This window comes from Ursus maritimus, unplaced genomic scaffold (genome assembly GCF_017311325.1).
Source record: "Ursus maritimus isolate PB19 unplaced genomic scaffold, ASM1731132v1 scaffold_1, whole genome shotgun sequence".
Lineage (NCBI taxonomy): Eukaryota > Metazoa > Chordata > Mammalia > Carnivora > Ursidae > Ursus > Ursus maritimus.
In genome coordinates this window covers 13,563,938-13,585,114 of record NW_024423343.1, presented here as the reverse complement: position 1 = coordinate 13,585,114, position 21,177 = coordinate 13,563,938, and the positions used below count along the sequence as shown (strand labels likewise).

Genomic DNA, 21,177 nt, shown 5'->3' with positions numbered 1-21,177 from the left:
GAACAGGTTAGTCCTTTTTTCATTATTTTCTGGGCAAGCCAGGGCCACCTCAGTTTGGGTGGTGCTATCAGAATTTATGAGTAGTGGAAAACGAATAAGGTTGTGTGTGTGGGTCTAGAGGGCCAGATTCTTGAAACACTTTCCTGGAGATAAAAGTGCCCATGTCCTAAATTTTAGGACAGAGACAAAGATCAAATGAAGAACACTTGAGTCAGAATTTTGTATTAAATTAATGAATGCCATTTATTTTCTTCCTTGGTCCATTTCATTGGAACTAGATAGATTTGGTTAGAACACACAAATAGTTTTTGTCCAAATGGTACTGTAATGTCAGGCAATACAACAAGTATACATGGCAAGCTTAAGGTTAGTGTTTCTTCCTCATCATTAATCATAGTCTATGCCTATGGAAAAAATTAGACCCGTGTGTAATTAATTTTTCATTAATGCTAGAGAGCTGCTGAAATTTTATTTCTTCTAATATAAGGAACTTGACTAGACTATTTTGTTACTCTTTAAATGAACCAAAGATTTCAATACACAGGCTAAAAGTAGCCATTTAGACAGATATCTGATTACAGAGCTTTAGTGTCAAATAATATAGAAAATGGGCCAGGATGATATTTTTAGACTGCTTCAACCTTTCTGCTCATTTTCTCTGTTTAAGTAGTCAGGGAAGGGGAAAAAGGTTCCTCTCAAATGACACTGGGGAAGCAGAATGGAAACACTTAACTCGAAGATTATTTTTATTTAAATATTACACAGGGCTTTTGTGTGTGTGACATATTGAAACCAACATGAAGTATTTACAACACAGGAGGTTTAACTGAGCTTGAGTAGTGGGTTTTTTTTTTTAATTCATCAGTCACGACAAATGTATCAATAGACGTGAGTCGTATCACTCATTTTTGCTTTTAGCCACAGCTCTGTCCTGTCGTTACAATTGGACACATTGTAACGAGAATGAAGCACACGGTTTGGTGGAGAAATACTGCTCACAGAGCCATACACACTGGCCTCCTTGCTCAATAAATATGCTAACTGGCAAGAAAACAGAGAACTGACTCATTTACACAGATGGCTTCAGGATGGCTGGGTGTTGTGCCTCTTTCCAGCTGCCACAGTTGGGCAGTGATCAGGATAGGGTGAGGGTCTCAAAACCATGACATCTGGGGTATGACTGAAGAAAACAGGTTAGCCTGAATGAAAAGTAGCTTAGGTATCCCCGAGAGCTTCATTCCTAAACAGCATGAATAGCTGTGACCCATTGAAAGAATAGGGCATTTTTTGTGTGTGATTAATGCAAGATAAAACATAAAAGTAATCATCAGGCAGTTTAAACATATTTTTAAAGAATGAATTATTTAATCATTAGAGCTATAAGAAGACGGAAGTCACCACGGTGGGATGCACTTGAGTTTTTGTCACTTGGAAGGATTCAGCATGTGGACAACCGTTTGTTGGGGATGTTGTTGCCCTGTGTGCCTTCTGTAAATAGATAGATGTAAGAATGAATTTGTTCTCTTAGTTTTGTTGAATTTTAAAGAAAATCCGGGGTTGTGCCCTGGTCCACTCAGAATGTCGTGTAGGAGGGATTAAAAGAAATCTGAGTCCTGGCGTGGATATAGGCACATACGATTGTGGGGGCAATATGCACGGAAAGAGATCCCTCCAACAACAAGACACATTGGTCAGGATCGACTTTCTCCCAAATCAAAGAGCATAAAATACCCATTGTAGCCATCTGAATATGTTCTCCTTACCTCCTCCAAGAATCATTTTTTTAACCATAAAACGTCAGTACGGCTGGTGCCAAAAATAAGAAAAAACACCAAATTCATTTAAAAAAAAATGTTCATGGGGATTAGCATCTGTGTGTGGAGCAGTGGGTGGGATGGGTTGGATCTGGGTAAAAATACGGTCAGAAGCTAAATTGTCCATTCCACGCTTTTTAGTGGCTGTTGATTTTAAGGGCCAAAGTGTTTTAGGGTACACTCCAAGCTACATTGTTAGGCAAACTGCAATCTAGAAAATACAGTAGGAAAAAACCTGGCCAGACAACCAATAGAGGATTGAAATATGTCAGCAGGCTAGTTTATATCAGAACAGCTTGAGGGACCACGACCCTCCTCTGATTCGGTCACCATTCATTTGAAGCCATTTCCACATTGTGAAGGGGGAAATTCAAATCTGCTTTGGCTGGGTCTTGTACTTATTTTTGTGGTTAGTTATTCCAAGCGGTTTAACATGAAATCTTTAGAACTGGGCTGCTAACCATTTTTTCTCAGATGTCAGAGAGGGTTATGTATGTGCAAGTCGTAGATTTATATACACAAATTGCTGGTGTCTCCTGTTTCCTGACCTACAACCAAACCACTCATCAGGCATTAATGTAGCATGAGCTTGTGGTTTTGTTGGCTTTCCTGTCCTAGACATAATTACTCCGATAGCCGGTAATATTGTCAGTCTCCCTAGAAACTTCATCTGTCATTCTTCCAGCATATTTTCCTAGACAACTTCACAGTACAATTGTGACTTCTCCTTACTTCTCAGCGAGGGGTAATTCTTTCCCTTCTTTTCCCCACATTATTCTTCACTGCCCCAAATTTACCAGAAAAGGGGACTTATTGCAGAAAATATTATCTCCACAGGTGACTTAATAATAATCATGTAAGAATAGTGACTTCTAATCATGACTGTCTTTTATTGGGTACAAATCTGTGCTCATTAATCCCTGCAACAATAAATTAGATATCATCGGTCTTCTTTTGTACATTGGAAAAAAAAAACTGAAGTAAAGACAGACGATGTGTACTTGCCTAAGTTCACTTGGCTACTAAGTAGAATTGAGATTTCAAAATGAGCTCTGGCTCTCAGACGCCTGCTTCTAAAACCTCACAAAAGTTCTGGATCCTTTAAGAGAAAATACGTTCGCCATTGTAATTTTGCTATATTTCATTCTTGCCAAGGGATACCTTGCCTCTACATGCCCCAACGGGTTTTCTTGTGGGAACCAAGAATACTTGACCAGAAAATTAGAGAAAGCTTGACCAGAAAATTAGAACTGGTTATCTTTTCTCAAGAAGCTTATGAGAAATAAAAACAATGAAATTCAACATAAAGGGTTCAGTATATTTAAATACTGTCTGTTCCATGTATTGCGCGCTGGCATTAGCTATCCCTGCAGGGAGAGAAGTACAAGAGACACAGAGTGATATGTGTGATCTACTTTATGCCAAGTGCTTTTGGATCTGAGATCAGACCCACGGCCTATGAGGTGGGCGTTGTCAGCTTCGTTCTGTGGATGGGACCCTGAGACCCAGACAGGAAACTGGCCTGAAGTTACCGTTCGTAAGTGGTGACCTGATTTGGACCATGTCTGTCCAACTCCTGGGCCCGGTCTCTTTCTCCCTTATGATGGGGCTGCCTTGGGGCAAACTCATTCCTGGAGACTGTGTAAGTCTGTCTGCTTTCCCTTCCCACCCACCTGTCTCCAACTTCAAGGAACAACCTCAAAATGATAGCAATTATTGGTGGATTCACTCCGGTTATGCTCGTCCTCAGGACTGTGAGACGGAAAAATGGCAAAGTAACAGATTCTCCCTCTGGAGTTTAAAGCTACAGCCACTGGAACAATGTTACCAATACTCAAATGAGTACTCCCAAGGCTGTCCTACTTTGTAGCACTAATTAACTTTTTGAAGTTCTTTTGGTTTCTGCGTTGCTGACCTTTCTTCCTTATGTCTGTGCCAGGCTTTTCTTCTTTTCTTTTAATCTTATTTTATTTAGATTCAATTAATTAACAGATAGTGTATCATTAGTTTCAGATGTAGAGTTCAGTAATTCTTCAGTTGCATAGAACACCCAGTGCTCATCACGTCATGTGTCCTCCTTATGCCCATCACCCAGTTACCCCATCCCCCCACCACCCCCGCTTCCAGCAACCCTCAGCCTGTTTCCTGTAGTCAAGAGTCTCTTATGGTTTGTCTCCCTCTCTGATTTCATCTTGTTTTATTTTTCCCTCCCTTCCCCTACGACCCTCTGTTGGTACTATGCTAGATGAAATAAGTCATCAGAGAAAGACAATTATCACATGATTTCACTCATATGTGGAATTCTCTTTAAACAAATTCTTACACGATAAGGAGGCAAAGAGATTGAGGAGGACAATAGTAATTGATCTTTAACCAGATCCAAATAGCAAATCTTGTTCTTTATGCAGAGCTTACACGTCCAGGAGGATGATCCTACCCTCAGTGTCCCCATAACTCAGCATTTCTATCAGGGTGAACTGGTACTGATAAATTTGGCTATGCTAATCAGTAGCGAAAGCAAACAGAGTTTAGATGATCAAATTGGTGGTTTCATCTGGACATCCATCTATAGGCCTGTGCCCTGCACACAGATGAAAATATGCATCTGCATAAGAAATCACAGTGCTTCCATCTGAATTTTATGCACACCAAATTCTCAGGACAGATAAAACGTCAAGCGTTTATTAAACTACAGATGCATCATAAACAAGTTATGACTTTGATCCTACCAAGAAGCCATAGCATATCTAGTCATGCACACACATGTACTCAACTCATAGCTTCAATCTATTATAAGCTGTCTTGCTAAATTGTCTTGTAAAACACATGTTTCTGGGGAGCACTGAGTGTTTCTAAAGATGACCACATTAATGTTCTTCTAGGTGTTGCTATATTACAAATACTGGGGGGTGGTGCCTGGGTGGTTCGGTCTGTTAAACCTCGGCCTCTTGATTTTGGCTCAGGTCATGATCTCAAGGTTGTGAGTTCGAGTCCTGCATCAGGCTCTGCACTCAGCGAGGAGTCTACTTCTCTCTCTCTCTCACCCTTCTCCCTCGGCCCCTTCCCGTGCTTGTGCAAGCGCACGTTCTCTCTCTAAAATAAATAAATAAATCTTAAAAAAAAATACCAGGTAACAGAGAGGTGCTCAAACTGAAGCTTCCAATGCAGACTATAAATGCATCACTATTCTGCTGATTGTAGCTGTCAACCTACCTTACCGCCCAAGCAAAGGGCATGCGGTACTTTCCCAACTTGCTGAAGAACTGCCTGTTGGATTTCAGTATCTTTTGTGCATACTGAGGAAAAAATACAGAAAAATATTGTTTAGAACACCTCTTTACAAACTGTCCAAGTAAAATACTAATACATACTTTTCCATATTTATCTTATATTGAAACTCTGCAATTCTGCCTCACTCGCCTGCAGACTCTGTCTTGTAAAGAGCCAAACGCTATCCTCTGGGTTGGACCTACTGTATTGTGTTCTGGAATTTTCACTCTGCAAATTTCAAATATAAAAAATACCCTTGTCTTGGAATGTCAACTTTTTTCTCTTTTTTTCAGACTTGAAAGACCTTCAAACATTGAATGGAAAGTGTTTTCAAATTTGCACTCACAGGCTATCCTCTATTTTTATTCATGATGGCAATGGTTGGCAAACTTGTTCTGCAAAGAGTCACAGTAAATATACTGGGCTTTGTGGACCACATGGTCTTTGTTGCAGCTTCTCCTCTCTGCCTCTCTAGCAGGAAGGCAGCCATAGACCAGCCATAAATGAATGAGTCTGACTGTGTAAATAAAACTTTATTTACAGAAACAGGTGGCAGGTGGATCTGGCTCGCATGTCGTAGTTTGCCAAACCCTGAGTCTCATAAATATGCTAAACACTGCCCTAAATGGTTACACCTGCTCAAATTCGGTGGTTAGACATTCTTTCCCCAATGTATTTCCTTTGTGTGAAAAATACAGACTTTAAATACTTATTTTATATTAAATAGTAACATTTGATTATTAAAGAAAATATGGTTATAGAAGAAAAGGAAGAGGGGCGCCTGGGTGGTTCAATCAGTTAAGCTTCTGACTCCTGATTTTGGCTCAGGTCGTGATCTCAGAATAGTGAGATCGAGGCCCGCGTCAGGCTCCACACTCAGTGGGAGTCGCTGGAGATTCTCTCTCCCTCTCCCTCTCCCCCTGCTCATGTGCCCTTTCACTCTCTAAAAAAATTAAATAAAACATGTTTAAAAAAAAAGAAAAAATTTCCCGTGTCCCACCATTCAAAGAAGCTTCGGTATTTCCTCTTTCTTCACTTAGGTGTTAGTATAATTTGATATAAAATTATTTATCTTACTTTTTCACTTAGTTCATCATCAGTAAACTATGTATTCATGTTTTTAAGTCAGATTAATCCTAACTTTTCATTATTGCTAATATTTTGTTCCTTGGAGTTAAAGCTTCGTCCACATTTAAATTTATTTCTACTAATAGATTATCAGAAGTCAGTAAAAAACATAAACAAAGAATACAGATTTTCAAATTTTCCTGATGGATATTCATTTCACTAAGAAATGACTATTTCAAGACCTACATTTTACCAAGCTTGATAACTCATCAAGACAGCATGATTTTAGATCTTGAAAGCAATTGAAATTATTTATGGAAAAGATTATGCATTACCTTGTTGGAGTCTGGGTTCTTAATATAAGGTTCAGCACCACTTGCAATGTTCCCCATCAGTACTTTTTCGATTTTGGCCACCAAAACAATTTCAGAATGCGGATTGCTTACAGAAAATATAGCCTATGTACAAAGAAAACAGCCAATAAGCATCTAAGGAAGCATATTGAAGACATTTACAAAATTCCACCTTTTTAAGGGACAGTTTTAAGGAATTTTTATTTCAGAAACTATCTTTTCGTAAGAACAACGAAATGGACATTTTTGGCACCATCACAAGTAAACAAAAGTGCAACCTGCTTTGGAAATTTAAGCCATTCCTCTGGAAATCCTTTGACGTGAGGTTCTTCTGATTGTCTGGGAGTGACAGTGTCAATGTTTCCGTTTTCCAAAGCCACGGAAGCCCCTGAGAGCATCTGCCTGACAGCAGTGTGATTTAGATCCACGTGAAAATCTGCAGAAATCTTCCTGCCGTCTCTGAGGTCATAAAGTGCCACACTCACAAAAAAAGGCTCAATCTGCAGGAAAAAGAAAGAGCCGATGGTTTTGACACAAAGTCATTACACCTGCAGTTGCCCCATTAGTATATTATTTAAGAAAACGGTGGATAAATGACTACTATTCATATATAATATTTTTAGTATCAATAATATCTATCAAGTGGTAAGTGATTAGCAGCTTTGGAGAAATATTCCGAGATTACCCCTATGTCCTGATACTCATCAAACCTAACCTACCATTGGTAACTCCCACTGGAATCAGCTACCACTACGATGGCTACCAAGGGTGATTTTCTAAGTCCACCATTCTTTCTACATGTATTCGTTGGTATTCTACTGTAATGATGAGCTTTCCCTTCCTATTTATTTATTTACTTATTTATTTATACAAGTGTAGACTCATAGATTACTACTATTTCACTCAACAGATTTCAATCTCTTACTATCATTCTAGTGACGCTCAAATTGTCCCAGTTTGGCTAGAGGCAGCTCCTGTGTATTTTGGTAGATTCCTGTGATTTCGGCGGGGGAGGGCACTTCTTCAGTCCACAAAATGTTCTAGGCTCATCTTATACTGTCAATGCTCCAGTCATTTCTCCATCTAGCCCTGATCCCTTTCTGTGAGGGTGACATTTAGAAACCAAGATCTCAGTGCTCATTATGCTCATTGTTACTGGGACACACATGCACACATCCACACACACAGACACACAGACACACACACATGTGTGTGTACGTGTCCATACACCTGACATTTGCATCTACAATGATTTCTTTATCTCCATCTATACGTGAATATTTATTAAAAACTCGTAAGTTCATGTTGCAACTTGTATTTCCAATTCAAATCCAGAGGCTTCTTTCAAGCCTTTCCCCTATTCATATTTCAGGTAATTCTTTCCTTCAATAGTGAAACAGCTTGGCTCTTGTTTTCATTGGCCTATTTACTTATTTGTTCAATAAATTTACTTACTGGCTCAAAGTAACAAGTCTCCCAACCATAGCCACCTTCTCTAATCACCCCTTCTGTACCATCCCGCCCAGTGCCCCAGATCCTGGCAAGGCCAAATGCAAAGTTTCTGTGCCTCCACGTGGCTTTCGGCCCCCCATCATCCAGAGTTCTTGTGTGCTCTGAGGCTCTGCCTGACTGCCCCTCCACCATCCTAAGAAGGAAATGGAAGAGGTGAAATAAAGAGAAAATGGGAAGAAAATGGAAGATGGGAAGGAAAGAGAAACTTTCTTGATGGAGTTTTTCTTTTTTAAAGATCTTATTTATTTATTTGAGAGAATGAGAGAGAGTACGTACAGAAGCAGTGAGGGGGAGGAGCAAAAGAAGAGGGAGAAACCAACTCCCCACTGAGCAGGTAGCCTGCCTTGGGGCTCAGGACTGGATCCCAGGACCCAGGATTATGGCCTGAGCTGAAGGCAGATGCTTAACCAACTGAGCCACCCAGGCGCCCCCTGGGTTGACTTTTAAAGAAGGAAAAATTAGGTAAAGATGTGGTTAGAAGGGGTGTCTATGGTCGGTTGAGTAACACGTGCAAAGCCATAAAGCCATGAAAGAACATAAAGAACATGAAAGGATGCATTTATGGGAGATGCATTTGAGGAACATTAAGGAGGTACAACCGAAGGACACAGAAGTCCACTAGGTGCCTGGTTGGTTGGAGACAGGTGCTCACAGGGGCACACATGCATAAAAGAGAAGTCCTAGGTTTGGGTATGTAACAAATTAAGCAGATGTCAATGTCATTCAGTAATATATACGATAAAGATACAGAGGTGAGTTCTGGATGGTTCATACAGAGGCATCTATAGGACATTCCAATCACAGTTGGAGATAGTTTTGAGCTCAGCCAAGGAAACTGGGTTGGGGAGTTTTGTATGTGGGCTCCTGTCTAAGCCATGAGATAAAGAAAAGAGAATCTGAATGGCATTCTGGGAAATTTCAGCATGCAAAGGATAGAGATGGAGAAGGGAAAGCACTTTATAAAGGAGACTGGGGAGTGGAGAGAAATTTAAAGAATACAAATGACAATTTTCATGCAGCCAGAGTATCACAGAAACCGAAGAAGAAAGATTCAAGAAAGAAGGAATTTTCAACTTTAGAAAACCACTAAATGCAACAGAAATTAAATGAAAAAGGACTGAAATAAATAAATATATGCATGTGTAATTACATACATATTATACATATGTACATATATAAATATATAATTATAAACATGCAAATAGATGTAATTACATATAATTAACTACAAGCTTCTAAAAATGGAATATGCTTACAAAAAACATTTTTGTTTTTGTTTATGCTACTTAATTTTGAATGGATGCCTACCAGCATGTGTCCTGTGGACAAACATTATATACAAAAATCACATTATGTTCATCATTGTACAGACTCACTCATGCTGTAGACTGTACTGAATGTTTAATAGTTTTCTCATGTGCTTTTTTTTTTTTTAAGATTTTATTTATTTGTTTGACAGAGAGAGACAGTCAGCGAGAGAGGGAACACAAGCAGGGGGAGTGGGAGAGGAAGAAGCAGGCTCCCAGTGGAGGAGCCTGATGTGGAGCTCAATCCCAGGACTCCGGGATCAGGCCCTGAACCAAAGGCAGATGCTTAACGACTGAACCACCCAGGCGCTCCCCTCATGTGCTTTGAAACATAATAATATGGCTAGTTTATAACAGGGTTATTAGTGTAATTCCTTAATATTAGAAGTACTTCCCCTACTGTTAGAACTACACATAAAAAATAAAATTCAATAAATTATTTAAAAATAAGACAATTAAAAAGTAAAAGTTTTATATTTTTTCCAATTTAATTTAGTTTAGAAAAACTTGTGGTTTGTAGTAGTGGTCGTCTGCCAAGAGTTGAAAATGCAAAAATTACATGAAAATAACTCAGGTAGGAGCTCAAAACACGTTGAAGGTCAAAGTAAAAAAAGTCCTATTATTTTTCATGAATTGGGGCATTTTGATTTTCATTTCTGCTTGGTGAATGGAAATAAATTACCTACTTTGATAATCCATCAGAAATTAAAGTTTATATGGTGATTCATTTATTTCTTCCAATCCACCTGTTCAACTTAAATGTCAAATCTTACTTTTTGAATCACTGGCTTTTCAATAAGGATTTGTTTAATCCGGCAGTTGAAAGCCTAACAAATTAAGTCATAGGCGTCTTATGTTTAGAATTCTGTATTTTCTTAAAAGAATCAAGGACATAAAATCTTAAAGTAACTCTGCTTTATTTGTTCAGATTTTTGGAATCAATTGCTATTTTCAAAGAAATATTTTATACTAGAAAACCATCAACTTGAATTTGGTTTTCAACGGACTGACTAAAAGATTACATGCTGTCAAATATTTTTTCCTCATCCTGGAAAAGTTCTTTGAGGGAGTCTTTTTAGAAGCTCATTCATTAAATAGAAGAGCTGCTTCTTCGGTAACCTGGAGAAATGTTTCGATTAATTGAAAAGTATGCTCACAGAATTAAAAATGATGAGTTTAAAAACAGCCACATTAACAAAAGAGTGTCACTGAATAATATACAAATTTTTAAAGACAACGCCATTGCATAAAAAATTACTGTCGAGTTTAGGTGAGACTATTTTATTAGTTTTTTGTCTTACTGTTTATAAGCATGATGAATTATTTTTCAAAGTCTTTTTCTATTTTTTTTTAATTTAAAATAAATTAAAAACAATATGGGCATTTAAAGCACCTCAAATCAACTTGTCCCTGTGAATTTTCAGACATACACGGGCATACGGACGCTGGGTTCTGAACTTGGGCATGTTCTCGTGCTTGGTGAGACTGGCCCAAATACAAACATTAAACTTCTGAATATGACTTTTATTACAAAGAAAGGAATCCATGTGGAAGGAGTCATTTGCCCCGCACTGGACAGAAAAGCCTATTATCTTTTGAGTTTTAGTTTCTAAACTGGATTTTTTAATCACACTTAAGGTTGTGTCTAGTCAAAAAAAAAAATAGATAAAAAATAAAAAATAAAGAAAAGAAAAGAAAAAAAAAGAAAAAAGAAAAAAAATTATTTTTATTTAGCAGGACGGTTAAGTGCCAGTAGGATTTGGGTTACATTTCCCTGATATATCCAAGTAGTTTCAAGAAGCAAGTTTCTAGTCTTTTCTGTTTTGTTTTCTTTTGTTTTTAAAATTTTAATCCTGAATGAAAGTATGTTCTGATCGCTCCTCCTAACCCTTTTGCTCCATGGAAATTTCTCTTGCTATAGTCCCCCGCATCCTCCATGTGGCCACAGCTGCTGGGCTCTTCTCTGGCTTGCTGTTGCTCTCAGCTCCTCAGCCCATTCCACACAGCTGACACATTCTTTCTTGGCATTAGGACCCACTCTTTTCTGGTTTATCTCTATTTCAATGGCCATACCTTCTTATACGTCTTGGGTCACTCCTCTATTCATCTGTCGAATATTTGTTTTCTGTTCCTTTTCCTATGCATACAGAAATTCCCAAATATGTCCCTCCAGGTCACCGTCTGGCCCAGACTTCTAAGTTTATGTCTCATTCACTGCCACACCCTCAAGTTCCAGACTTGTATCGGAATCTGCCCAGTGGACATCTCTGGATATCTAGTAGGCCTATCGAACTTAACATGCCCATAATAGAATTCTTGGCCGATATCCCCCAAATCTGCTCTTCATCTAGTCTTGTATTCTTAGTAAATGGCACCGTCATGCAGAGAAGTGTTCAAAGCAAAAACCAGAGACTCATCCTTGAAATATTCCCTCCCCTTATCCTGTATATCCAATGGATCAGAGAAACCTGTCCATTCAATTCACCCAACATCAGTCAAATCCATTCATTTCTCTCCTTCTTCCTTGCCTGTCCTAGTCTAAACAGTGCAATGAACTATGATGGTAGCCTCCTATCTACTCTCCCTGGTCGACTCTTGTTTCCTCCAATCCATTTTTTTTTTCCCTGATGGGATCTTCAAAAAACAGAAATTGAACCACACCATTTGAAAGTGTTTTAAATCACTCCTCCACTCAGGAAAAATCCAAACTCTTTACTGCAGCCTGTACCTTACATTATTTTACCTCGTACTGTTCCTCCCATATCGTCTAGGTCTGCCCTTCCCCTCCATACCTGCTTCCTGTTTCTAGAACTTGCTAAGACTTAGTTGTTTTGGGGTAGTCCCACCTGCTCTTTCTTCTGCCTAGAATATTTTCCCTTGACCTGACCTTTTATCCTTCTCCCCCTTTAGGTCTCTATTCAACTGTCACCTCCTGAGAGAGGCCTCCTATGACCACCCAGCCCAGAATAACCTGTCTCCCAGTTCCTCTGTACCACATCTGTCATACTGACTCATTTTAAAGAATTGTGAACAAGGCGTGATTATCGTGTTAATTTACTTGTCTTTTTTTTTTTTTAATGTACTCTTCGTTCTTTCCAAAGAGACTCAAACTTCAAGAGGGCAGGGGGCTTGTTATCTTATTCCCCACTGTTCCCCCAGTACCTAGAACAAGTTTGGCTCCCGGGGGTGCACTGATTAAGTATTGGCTGAGAAATGAATAAACGTGACCTCCAGCGTGATCATACTTACTCACACACCTAGTGCATGATTACAGTTATAAAATAGGAGAAAGTTTCATGCTGGGGGAAGATTCTTACTGGTGACATCTTTTGATTTTAGCTTACTTGTCAACAAGATTCTCACACACAACACTGCAAACACCAATACATTGGCTGCATAATAGTCACAAATTTTTAAGTCATTTCCCACATATTGAAATAACAGTTAGTAGGTAATCATTGCTTACTGTGCACCAAGCATTATCTAAGTTCTTTCCATATGTTACTTCATTTAATTCTCACAATAATCATTTGAAATAGTTACTGCTATTACTATCCTGTTTACAGAAGAGGAGGGTGAGGGCAAGCCACTTGCCCAGCATGGCAGGACTCGTTGAGGAGAAGGTCAGGCATTCTGACACAAGAGAGGCACAGGTCCTTTGGTTCTCCTCACTAAATCTGAGGTCCACAGCATGTACCATTATCCCGCTACTACAGGGGAAAGGGGGCTCAGAGGATTGGTGTGGCGCCTACAGACCCAAGGGCAGGAGGTATGAAAAGTCTTCTGGAAGAGTCCATCCTTCCTGCCTGCCACTCACTGTCACAACTAACAAGCCTCCTATATCACAGAGATGTGCACGGGATTGCGTGTGCTCAGTTTGTAAAGAACCCTTGTTACTGTTCTGTCTTCTAAAAGCAAATGTAGCTTATATCATGGATCTAGAAATACGTTTTCTTCCTTAAGGCAAAAGACGACACGTAAGGGATGATTTATTAAAAATTAGAGTGGAATGCATTAAAAAATGATGAAAGGGAACATGCCAATAAATAGCACTGATTTTTACTGATGGTAGGATTAAGTGTGATTTTTATTTTCTTCTTCTTTTTTTAAGATTTATTTATTTATTTGAGAGAGAGAGCAAGAGAAAGAACACGTGCATGTGAGCAGGGGCAGGGGCACAGGGAGAAGGAGCGAATCCCTAAGCAGACCTCTTGCTGAGTGTGGAGCCTGATGCGGGGCTCCATCTCATGACCTTGAGATCATGACCCTGAGATCACAACCTGAGCTGAAACCAAGGATCAGACACTTAACTGACTGAGCCACCCAGGTGCCCCAATTTTCTTCTTTATAGTTCAACTTTTAATAATGTTTATGCTCACAAAATGCCCCCTTCCCACAAATACAGCTACGACTGGTATAGAACTGTCCCCTAGACTCCTCAGAACTCTCAAGACAGCTCACTTAGTAGGAAAAGGAATCTGTGTTGATATAATGAGCACTGTGGTGGTTCCCAAATATCAATGAAGCACCTTTTTCCTCCCATTTCCATGTACCATCTCTACTATTACTTAAGGTTTATCTAATATTGTTTTACTTGATTCACTATGTGGCCTGGTCTTCAGCAGTAATGGCTATGAAATCACCACGTTACCTTGTTGGTTTAAACTAGTCTTTAATGATAAATAAGATCGATAAGCCACTGGCCAGACTTATTCAAAAGAATAGTTAAAGGACCCAAATTAATAAAATGATGAATGAAAGGGGAGGGATCACGACCAACACCAAGGAAAGAGAAACAATCATTAGAATCTATTATCAACAACTATATGCCAATAAATTAAACAACCTGGAAGAAATGGATGCCTTCCTGGAAACCTATAAACTACCAAGTCTGAAGCAGGAAGAAATTGATTATTTAAACAGACCAATTAATTATGAAGAGATTGAGCAGTGATCAAAAACCTCCCCAAAAACAAGAGTCCAGGGCCTGACGGATTCCCTGGGGAATTCTACCAAACAATCAAAGAAGAAATAATACCTATTCTCCTGAAGCTGTTTCAAAAAATAGAAACAGAAGGAAAACTACCAAACTCATTCTATGAGGCCAGTATTACCTTGATCCCCAAACCAGGCAAAGACTCCATCAAAAAGGAGAATTACAGACCGATATCCCTGATGAATATGGATGCCAAAATTCTCAACAAGATCCTAGCTAATAGGATCCAACAGTACGTTAAAAAGATTATCCATCACGACCAAGTGGGATTCATCCCTGGGATGCAAGGGTGGTTCAACATTCGCAAATCAATCAGTGTGATAGATCACATTAACAAGAGAAGAGGCAAAAACCATATGATACTTTCAATTGATGCAGAAAAAGCATTTGACAAAATACAGCATCCTTTCCTGATTAAAACCCTTCAGAGTATAGGGATAGAGGGTACATTCCTCAATTTCATGAAAAGCCTACAGCGAATATCATTCTCAATGGGGAAAAGCTGGAAGCCTTTCCCTTAAGATCAGGAACACAACAAGGATGCCCACTCTCACCATAACTGTTCAACATAGTACTAGAAGTCCTTGCAACAGCAATCAGACAACAAAAAGGAATAAAAGGTATTCAAATCAGCAAAGAAGAAGTCAAACTCTCTCTCTTTGCAGATGACATGATACTCTATATGGAAAACCCAAAAGACTCCACCCCAAGTTACTAAAACTCAAAGAACAATTCAGTAATGTGGCAGGATACAAAATAAATGCTCAGAAATCAGTTGCATTTCTATACACAAACAACGAGACTGAAGAAAGAAATTAGGGAATTGATTCCATTTACAATAACACCAAAAATCATACAATATCTCAGAATTAACCAGAGATGTAAAGGATCTATATTCTAGAAACTACAGAACACTGATGAAAGACATTGAAGAAGACACAAAAAGATGGAAAAACATTCCATGCTCATGGATCGGAAGAATAAACATAGTTAAAATGTCTATGCTACCTAGAGCAATCTACACTTTCAATGCCATCCCTATCAAAATACCAATGACATTTTTCAAAGAGCTGAAACAAACGATCCTAAAATTTGTGTGGAACCAGAAAAGACCCCGAATCTCCAAGGAAATGTTGAGAAGGAAAAACAAAGCTGGGGGCATCACATTGCCTGATTTCAAGCTATACTACAAAGCTGTGATCATCAAGACAGCATGGTACTGGCACAAAAATAAACACATAGTCCAACGGAACAGAATAGAGACTCCAGAAATGGACCCTTGGCTCTATGGTCAACTAATCTTTGACAAAGCAGGAAAAAACACCCAGTGGAAAAAAGACAGTCTCTTCAATAAATGGTGCTGGGAAAATTGGACAGCTATATGCAAAAGAATGAAACTTGACCACTCTCTTACACCATACACAAAGATAAACTCCAAATGGATGAAAGACCTCGATGTGAGACAGGAATCCATCAAAATCATAGAGGAGAACATAGGCTGTAACCTCTTTGACATCGGCCACAGCAATTTCTTTCATGACACATCTCCAAAGGCAAGAGAAACAAAAGAAAAAATGAACTTGTGGGACTTCATCAAGATAAAAAGTTTCTGCACAGCCAAGGAAACAGTCAACAAAACAAAGAGGTAGCCCACATAATGGGAGAAGATATTTGCAAATGTCACTACAGATAAAAGACTTGTATCCAAGATCTACAAAGAACTTCTCAAACTCAATACACAAGAAACAAATAATCAAACCAAAAATGGGCAGAAGATGTGAACAGACACTTTTCCAATGAAGACATACAAATGGCTAACAGACACATGAAAAAATGTTCAAAATCATTAGCCATCAGGGAAATTCAAATCAAAAGCACACTGAGATATCACCTTACACCAGTTAGAATGGCAAAAATGGACAAAGCAAGAAACAACAAATGTTGGAGAGGATGTGGAGAAAGGGGAACCCTCTTACATTGTTGGTGGGAATGCTAGTTGGTATAGCCACTTTGGAAAACAGTGTGAAGGTACCTCAAAAAGTTAAAAATAGAGCTACCCTATGACCCAGCCATTGCACTACTGGGTGTTTACCCCAAAGATACAGACGTAGTGAAGAGAAGGGCCATATGCACCCCAATGTTCATAGCAGCATTGTCCATAATAGCTAAATCGTGGAAGGAGCTGAGATGCCCTTCAACAGATGACTGGATTAAGAAGTTGTGGTCCATATATACAATGGAATATTACTCAGCCATCAGAAAGAACGATTACCCAACATTTGCAGCAACATGGATGGGACTGGACGAGATTATGCTAAGTGAAACAAGTCAAGCAGAGAAAGACAATTATCATATGGTTTCACTCATTTATGGAACATAAGAAACAGCAGGAAGATAGGTAGGAGGAGAAGGAAAGGAAGAATGAAGGAGGGGTAAACAGAAGCAGGAATGAACCACGAGAGACTATGGACTCTGGGAAACAAACTGAGGGCTTCAGAGGGGAGGGAAGTGAAGGATGGGGATAGGCTGGTGATGGGTATTAAGGAGGGCACGTATTGCATGGAGCACTGGGTGTTACGGGCAAACAATGAATCATGGAACACTACATCAAAAATTGATGATGTACTGTATGATGACTAACTAATCATAATAAAAAATTTTTAAAAAACCTAGTCTTTAATGTACATTCAAATAAACATATAAATACTAAAATAAGAAACTTGATTTAAAAGCCATCAATACCATCAATAAGTACCATCAATAAGACACAAACCATATCTCAGGAAACTGTACCATCAATAAGACACAAACCATATCTCAGGAAACTGTGAACCACTGCGTGATTTAATGGAAAGGACCCTAGAATAGAGCCCCTTTGATGCTTCTTCTTTAAGGTAAGAGGAACATTTTATGGCAATATATTCACCATTCCACTTCAGAATTGTGCATTTTTGTGATGTGGAAAATGCTGTCATTCATACTCCCTCGGAGACTAGAGGGTGTGAACTCAGTGCCTGGAATGATCAGCAATAGAAAAGATTTTGGCCAGCGGGGGGTGTGGTGTTGGCTGATCTGTACAGGATATAACAGAAGGAAACTTACATTCGTTATCGGATCATTCTCATTCTCCGTAACACATCCCTGAAGATTTAAGTTGAGAGCTTTACAAATGATTATGATTCTCTTGGCAGCTTTTTCTTCAAACGGTTTGATCACAGAGTCGAGTTCTAAAAGGTCCTTTTTCTGAAGTTTCAAGGTCTAAAAAAAAAAACATTGAAAGCCTTTCTCAACAAACACCCATCCTAAAAAAAGGAATTTTAAATCATAAACCGCAATTGTGTGGATCAAGTTCACGTCTGCTTAGAAAGAATTCCAACTTACATCTATGTCTGGATCCAGCGAGAACAGATTTAGCCTCTCCATATTTCGAGTTGTTTTGACAGTCTCTTCAGTTTCTGTGAGGTACTACAGAGAAAACTGTGTTAGCTCTTGGTAGCGAAGTTTCCAGATACTTACAGCCCGGCCCCATCCATATGGCCAAGAAGTTGCTCCTTAGTATTATCACTGCTTTAATATCCTCCATGAACACTCAGCAAATCTTATCCAAACATGCTTTTATTTTTAAGTGCTGTTTATCTTAGTCTAAATCTTAAAATACAGCATTTCCATCTTTTCCATGAAAGCAATAACTAATAAGTAATTCAAATTTATTTGCATAGCAAAATGTCAGCTTTATTACTTTTGTGAAGTCTGGGTGTAGGCTGTTCTCTGAAGACTCTGTTTCCTCTGGCGTGCATTCACAAGTCATAGAATTATCCAGCGGATCTTGAAAAGATACACCAAGAGAGATTACTAAGAAATACTTAGAAATCACACATTTCTCTAGGCTGTGACATATCAAAAATGGATGCAGGGTGGATATTGGTGAGTAGATACACTCATTGTACCCTGGTTCTAGGACTCCACATTGTTACAAGACCTGGGCCTGGAAATCAGACCTCCTAATGGTCATTTTGGGATTCCATCCATGACACCATCCTGAGCTCATAAGAACTCTTGACCCTTCTAATACTACCTTTATACCTGGGGTCGTCATGACTTAATTCATCAATGCATACTAAAGTTTTCTTACAAGTGAATATATTTTTGATAATTCTGACTCTCGGGCCATCAATTTCAAACGCGCACTCTAGCTTCAGTTAGTTAAACTCTCTAAAACTCTGTAAACATTAATGTTCACGTTGATCATTATTAAGTAGGTCATGAATGTAAAACACCTACCACGGTGTATGGTAGTTAAGTCAACCACAGTTTTCTTCCTCGTGACCCCATGCCTCTTTCACTTGATGGCATATGATATTTGGACTACTAGAATTTAGAGACTCTGGTTTCTAATGTCCCATGGTGCTGGGTAAAAGGTCTTAAAATAGTTTTCCTTTGGGAGGGGCCACCAACTCTGAACATCTTTCACATGTCACATGTCTATGTCATGGTTATAGACCTGTTTTTCTACCTTTCTCATCACCTGTCCTTTCCCCTCCTGCTCTCTTCTCTTTGCCTAGAATGAATTAGAATCTTATGAGGTAATAAGGATGGGAAAAAGGAAAATTTTTTATCTTATAATGATCTTGAATATTGTGCAAAATTTATGGAACTTTCACGTATAAGCTGATCTCAGTATGGCCAGAAAGCATACATGAAAGATACCTTCCTTCCTCTTTTTTTGAAAGGTAATCTTTCAACTACAAGGAAGTAATGCATATTTTTCTTTATATAATGCCATCTTAATTAATTAAATTAAATGAAAGGCTATGAAACACAACTACCCCATCTAAGGTAACCTCCCATCCGACATGGGTACATTTTTAGTACTGCTGACAAATGACTTCCATCCTCAAATCATTGCCAGTAAACTCAAAATCACACCTATGTATGGCAACCCTCACTGTTCAGTGAAAGTCAAGATTCAGGGGTGATTTTCTGGAGCAAATAGCTCAGGGATGGATGAGCCAGACCTGGCAGCTACCATAGTTACTAGGAGTTTAAATGGACCCAGTACAGAGGTCACACTTGGCAAAGGAAGGGAAGTGGGCGTGCATGCTCTCACCCAGCCCCAGATCTGCCAGCTCCGTGCTCCTCCTCCCCTGGGAGGGCCCCTCGGGACTGATCTGCAGGATGCGGTTGAGGGTGTGGATCCATTCATCCATATCTGACTCTGTTTCCGCCGCCAGCACAAAGTAGGTTAGGTCATTCATTTTCAATTCAAAGGCGTATTTTCTTAGTCTGTTATTCTGGGGTATAAAAAGAATGAATGAAAGAAAAAAACCCATCAAATAATAAGTCTTAGAGAGCTTGAGACATTTTCTATGGTGTTGCTTGCACTCCCAAAGTGTTTCCATACAGGAGAGTAACATAAAGATCGGTCCGAACAAGAGAAAACTTTGGATGGGTATGAATTGTTCTGCTTGGTTTCTTTCAAGGCTTTTTGTACGAATTGATATTTTGTGTAGGTTTTTGTTGATTGGAGGAGCATGGTGGCTCAAAGATTTCGTCTTCAGGTACCTGTGCGAATATACTCTAAACTTCTTCAGAGAGTTCATTTGAGTCGCTACCTTCACTTTCTCAACCTGCGTTCTGTCCACTAGTCACTCCAGTTGGACTTCTGGCCCTGTCACACCCCAGGGCAACACTTGTCATGGTCACTAACAAACTCTATGCTGCTCTATTACCCAAGAGACGTTTTCTTCTTTGTTTCTTCCTTGACTTTTCAGTAGAATTAACATGGTGGCCACTTCCTCCTTTGTGAAATCCATCTGTGTCTGGTTTCCATGATCACACTCGATTCTGGTTTTCTTTCTTCTTCACTGGCCACCACTTTTCAGTCATCTCTACTGGCTCTTCCTTATCTTGGTGACCTCTAATGCTAACCTTGGCTCTGCCTTAGACTCCTTTCTCTCTCATCTGGTCCAATGGCTTTAAAGAACATTACATCCACATGGAAGGGCACCCCATTCCTTTCTGTGGCTCTGGCTTTTCCATCAACCTCCAGATTTTTCTCTAACCTCACATCTCTTCTTTGCCTTTTGGATCAAACCCATAAGACTTTGCTCTCATTCCTGAATGTGCTCCCATCACAAGCTGTGTTGCTGTCACAAGGCCTAAAGCGGCCCCTCCCCCAAGCACTTGCTTGCACACAATCAGCACCATGTTTGCCCCCATCTACTTAGGGGACTCGTCGTCACTGTTCAGATCTCAACTGAAGTTATACTTGCTCAAGTAAACCTTCCCCAATTCCTCAATTAGGACAAGGTTCTTGTCTTTCAGGGCACTTACCACAATTTGAAATGATATACTTATTCATTTTCATTTGTTTGCTTTGACCAACATGTGTCTCCCTCATGGCCGCCTCTAGGAGGACTGGGCCTGTTCTGCTCACCATTATGCCCTGCACTGTGCACAGACGGGCTCAGGACCAGTGGGTTCAAAACAGTCACCTTTTATAAGGGAATAGGTTTGGTTCCTATTCTTAGGGAACTGACATTTGTAGGGAATAGTGAATGAACAAAAGACTGAAGGAATAAACAAACTACTGGAAAACAGAGATTTTGTGCTGTGCAGAGAATGAATATGGACTCAGGGTCTGAGTAGCTACTTCAGACTGGTCTTCCATGGAAGGGATATCCAAGTTGAAATCCATCAAGAGAGTCAACTATTCCAATAGGGGAGAAGCCCACTGTGAGCAGAGGCAATACAAGAGCAAATTATTAGAACACTTTTATATTCCATCTCTAATTCACTCTCGGGTAGCTCTGATACAGGTAATCAACTCTTACCCGTACTGCTAGGAAGCCATCAGG

At 39.4% G+C, this 21,177-nt stretch overlaps 1 protein-coding gene across 5 annotated transcripts in view; it reads right to left on the bottom strand.

Moving 5' to 3' along the window:
* DOCK10 (dedicator of cytokinesis 10) overlaps window positions 1-21,177 on the bottom strand; it is a 262,401-nt gene that overhangs the window by 78,947 nt on the left and 162,277 nt on the right. For all 5 annotated transcript variants that reach the window (XM_040639806.1, XM_040639813.1, XM_040639809.1 and 2 more), the window contains exons 8-14: window positions 19,428-19,611; window positions 18,060-18,145; window positions 17,702-17,785; window positions 17,423-17,578; window positions 6,784-7,005; window positions 6,488-6,610; window positions 5,028-5,110 (exon numbers count right to left, since the gene is read on the bottom strand). In XM_040639806.1, the coding sequence (XP_040495740.1) occupies window positions 5,028-5,110; window positions 6,488-6,610; window positions 6,784-7,005; window positions 17,423-17,578; window positions 17,702-17,785; window positions 18,060-18,145; window positions 19,428-19,611 (938 nt within the window). The remainder of the gene's footprint in view (window positions 1-5,027; window positions 5,111-6,487; window positions 6,611-6,783; window positions 7,006-17,422; window positions 17,579-17,701; window positions 17,786-18,059; window positions 18,146-19,427; window positions 19,612-21,177) is intronic.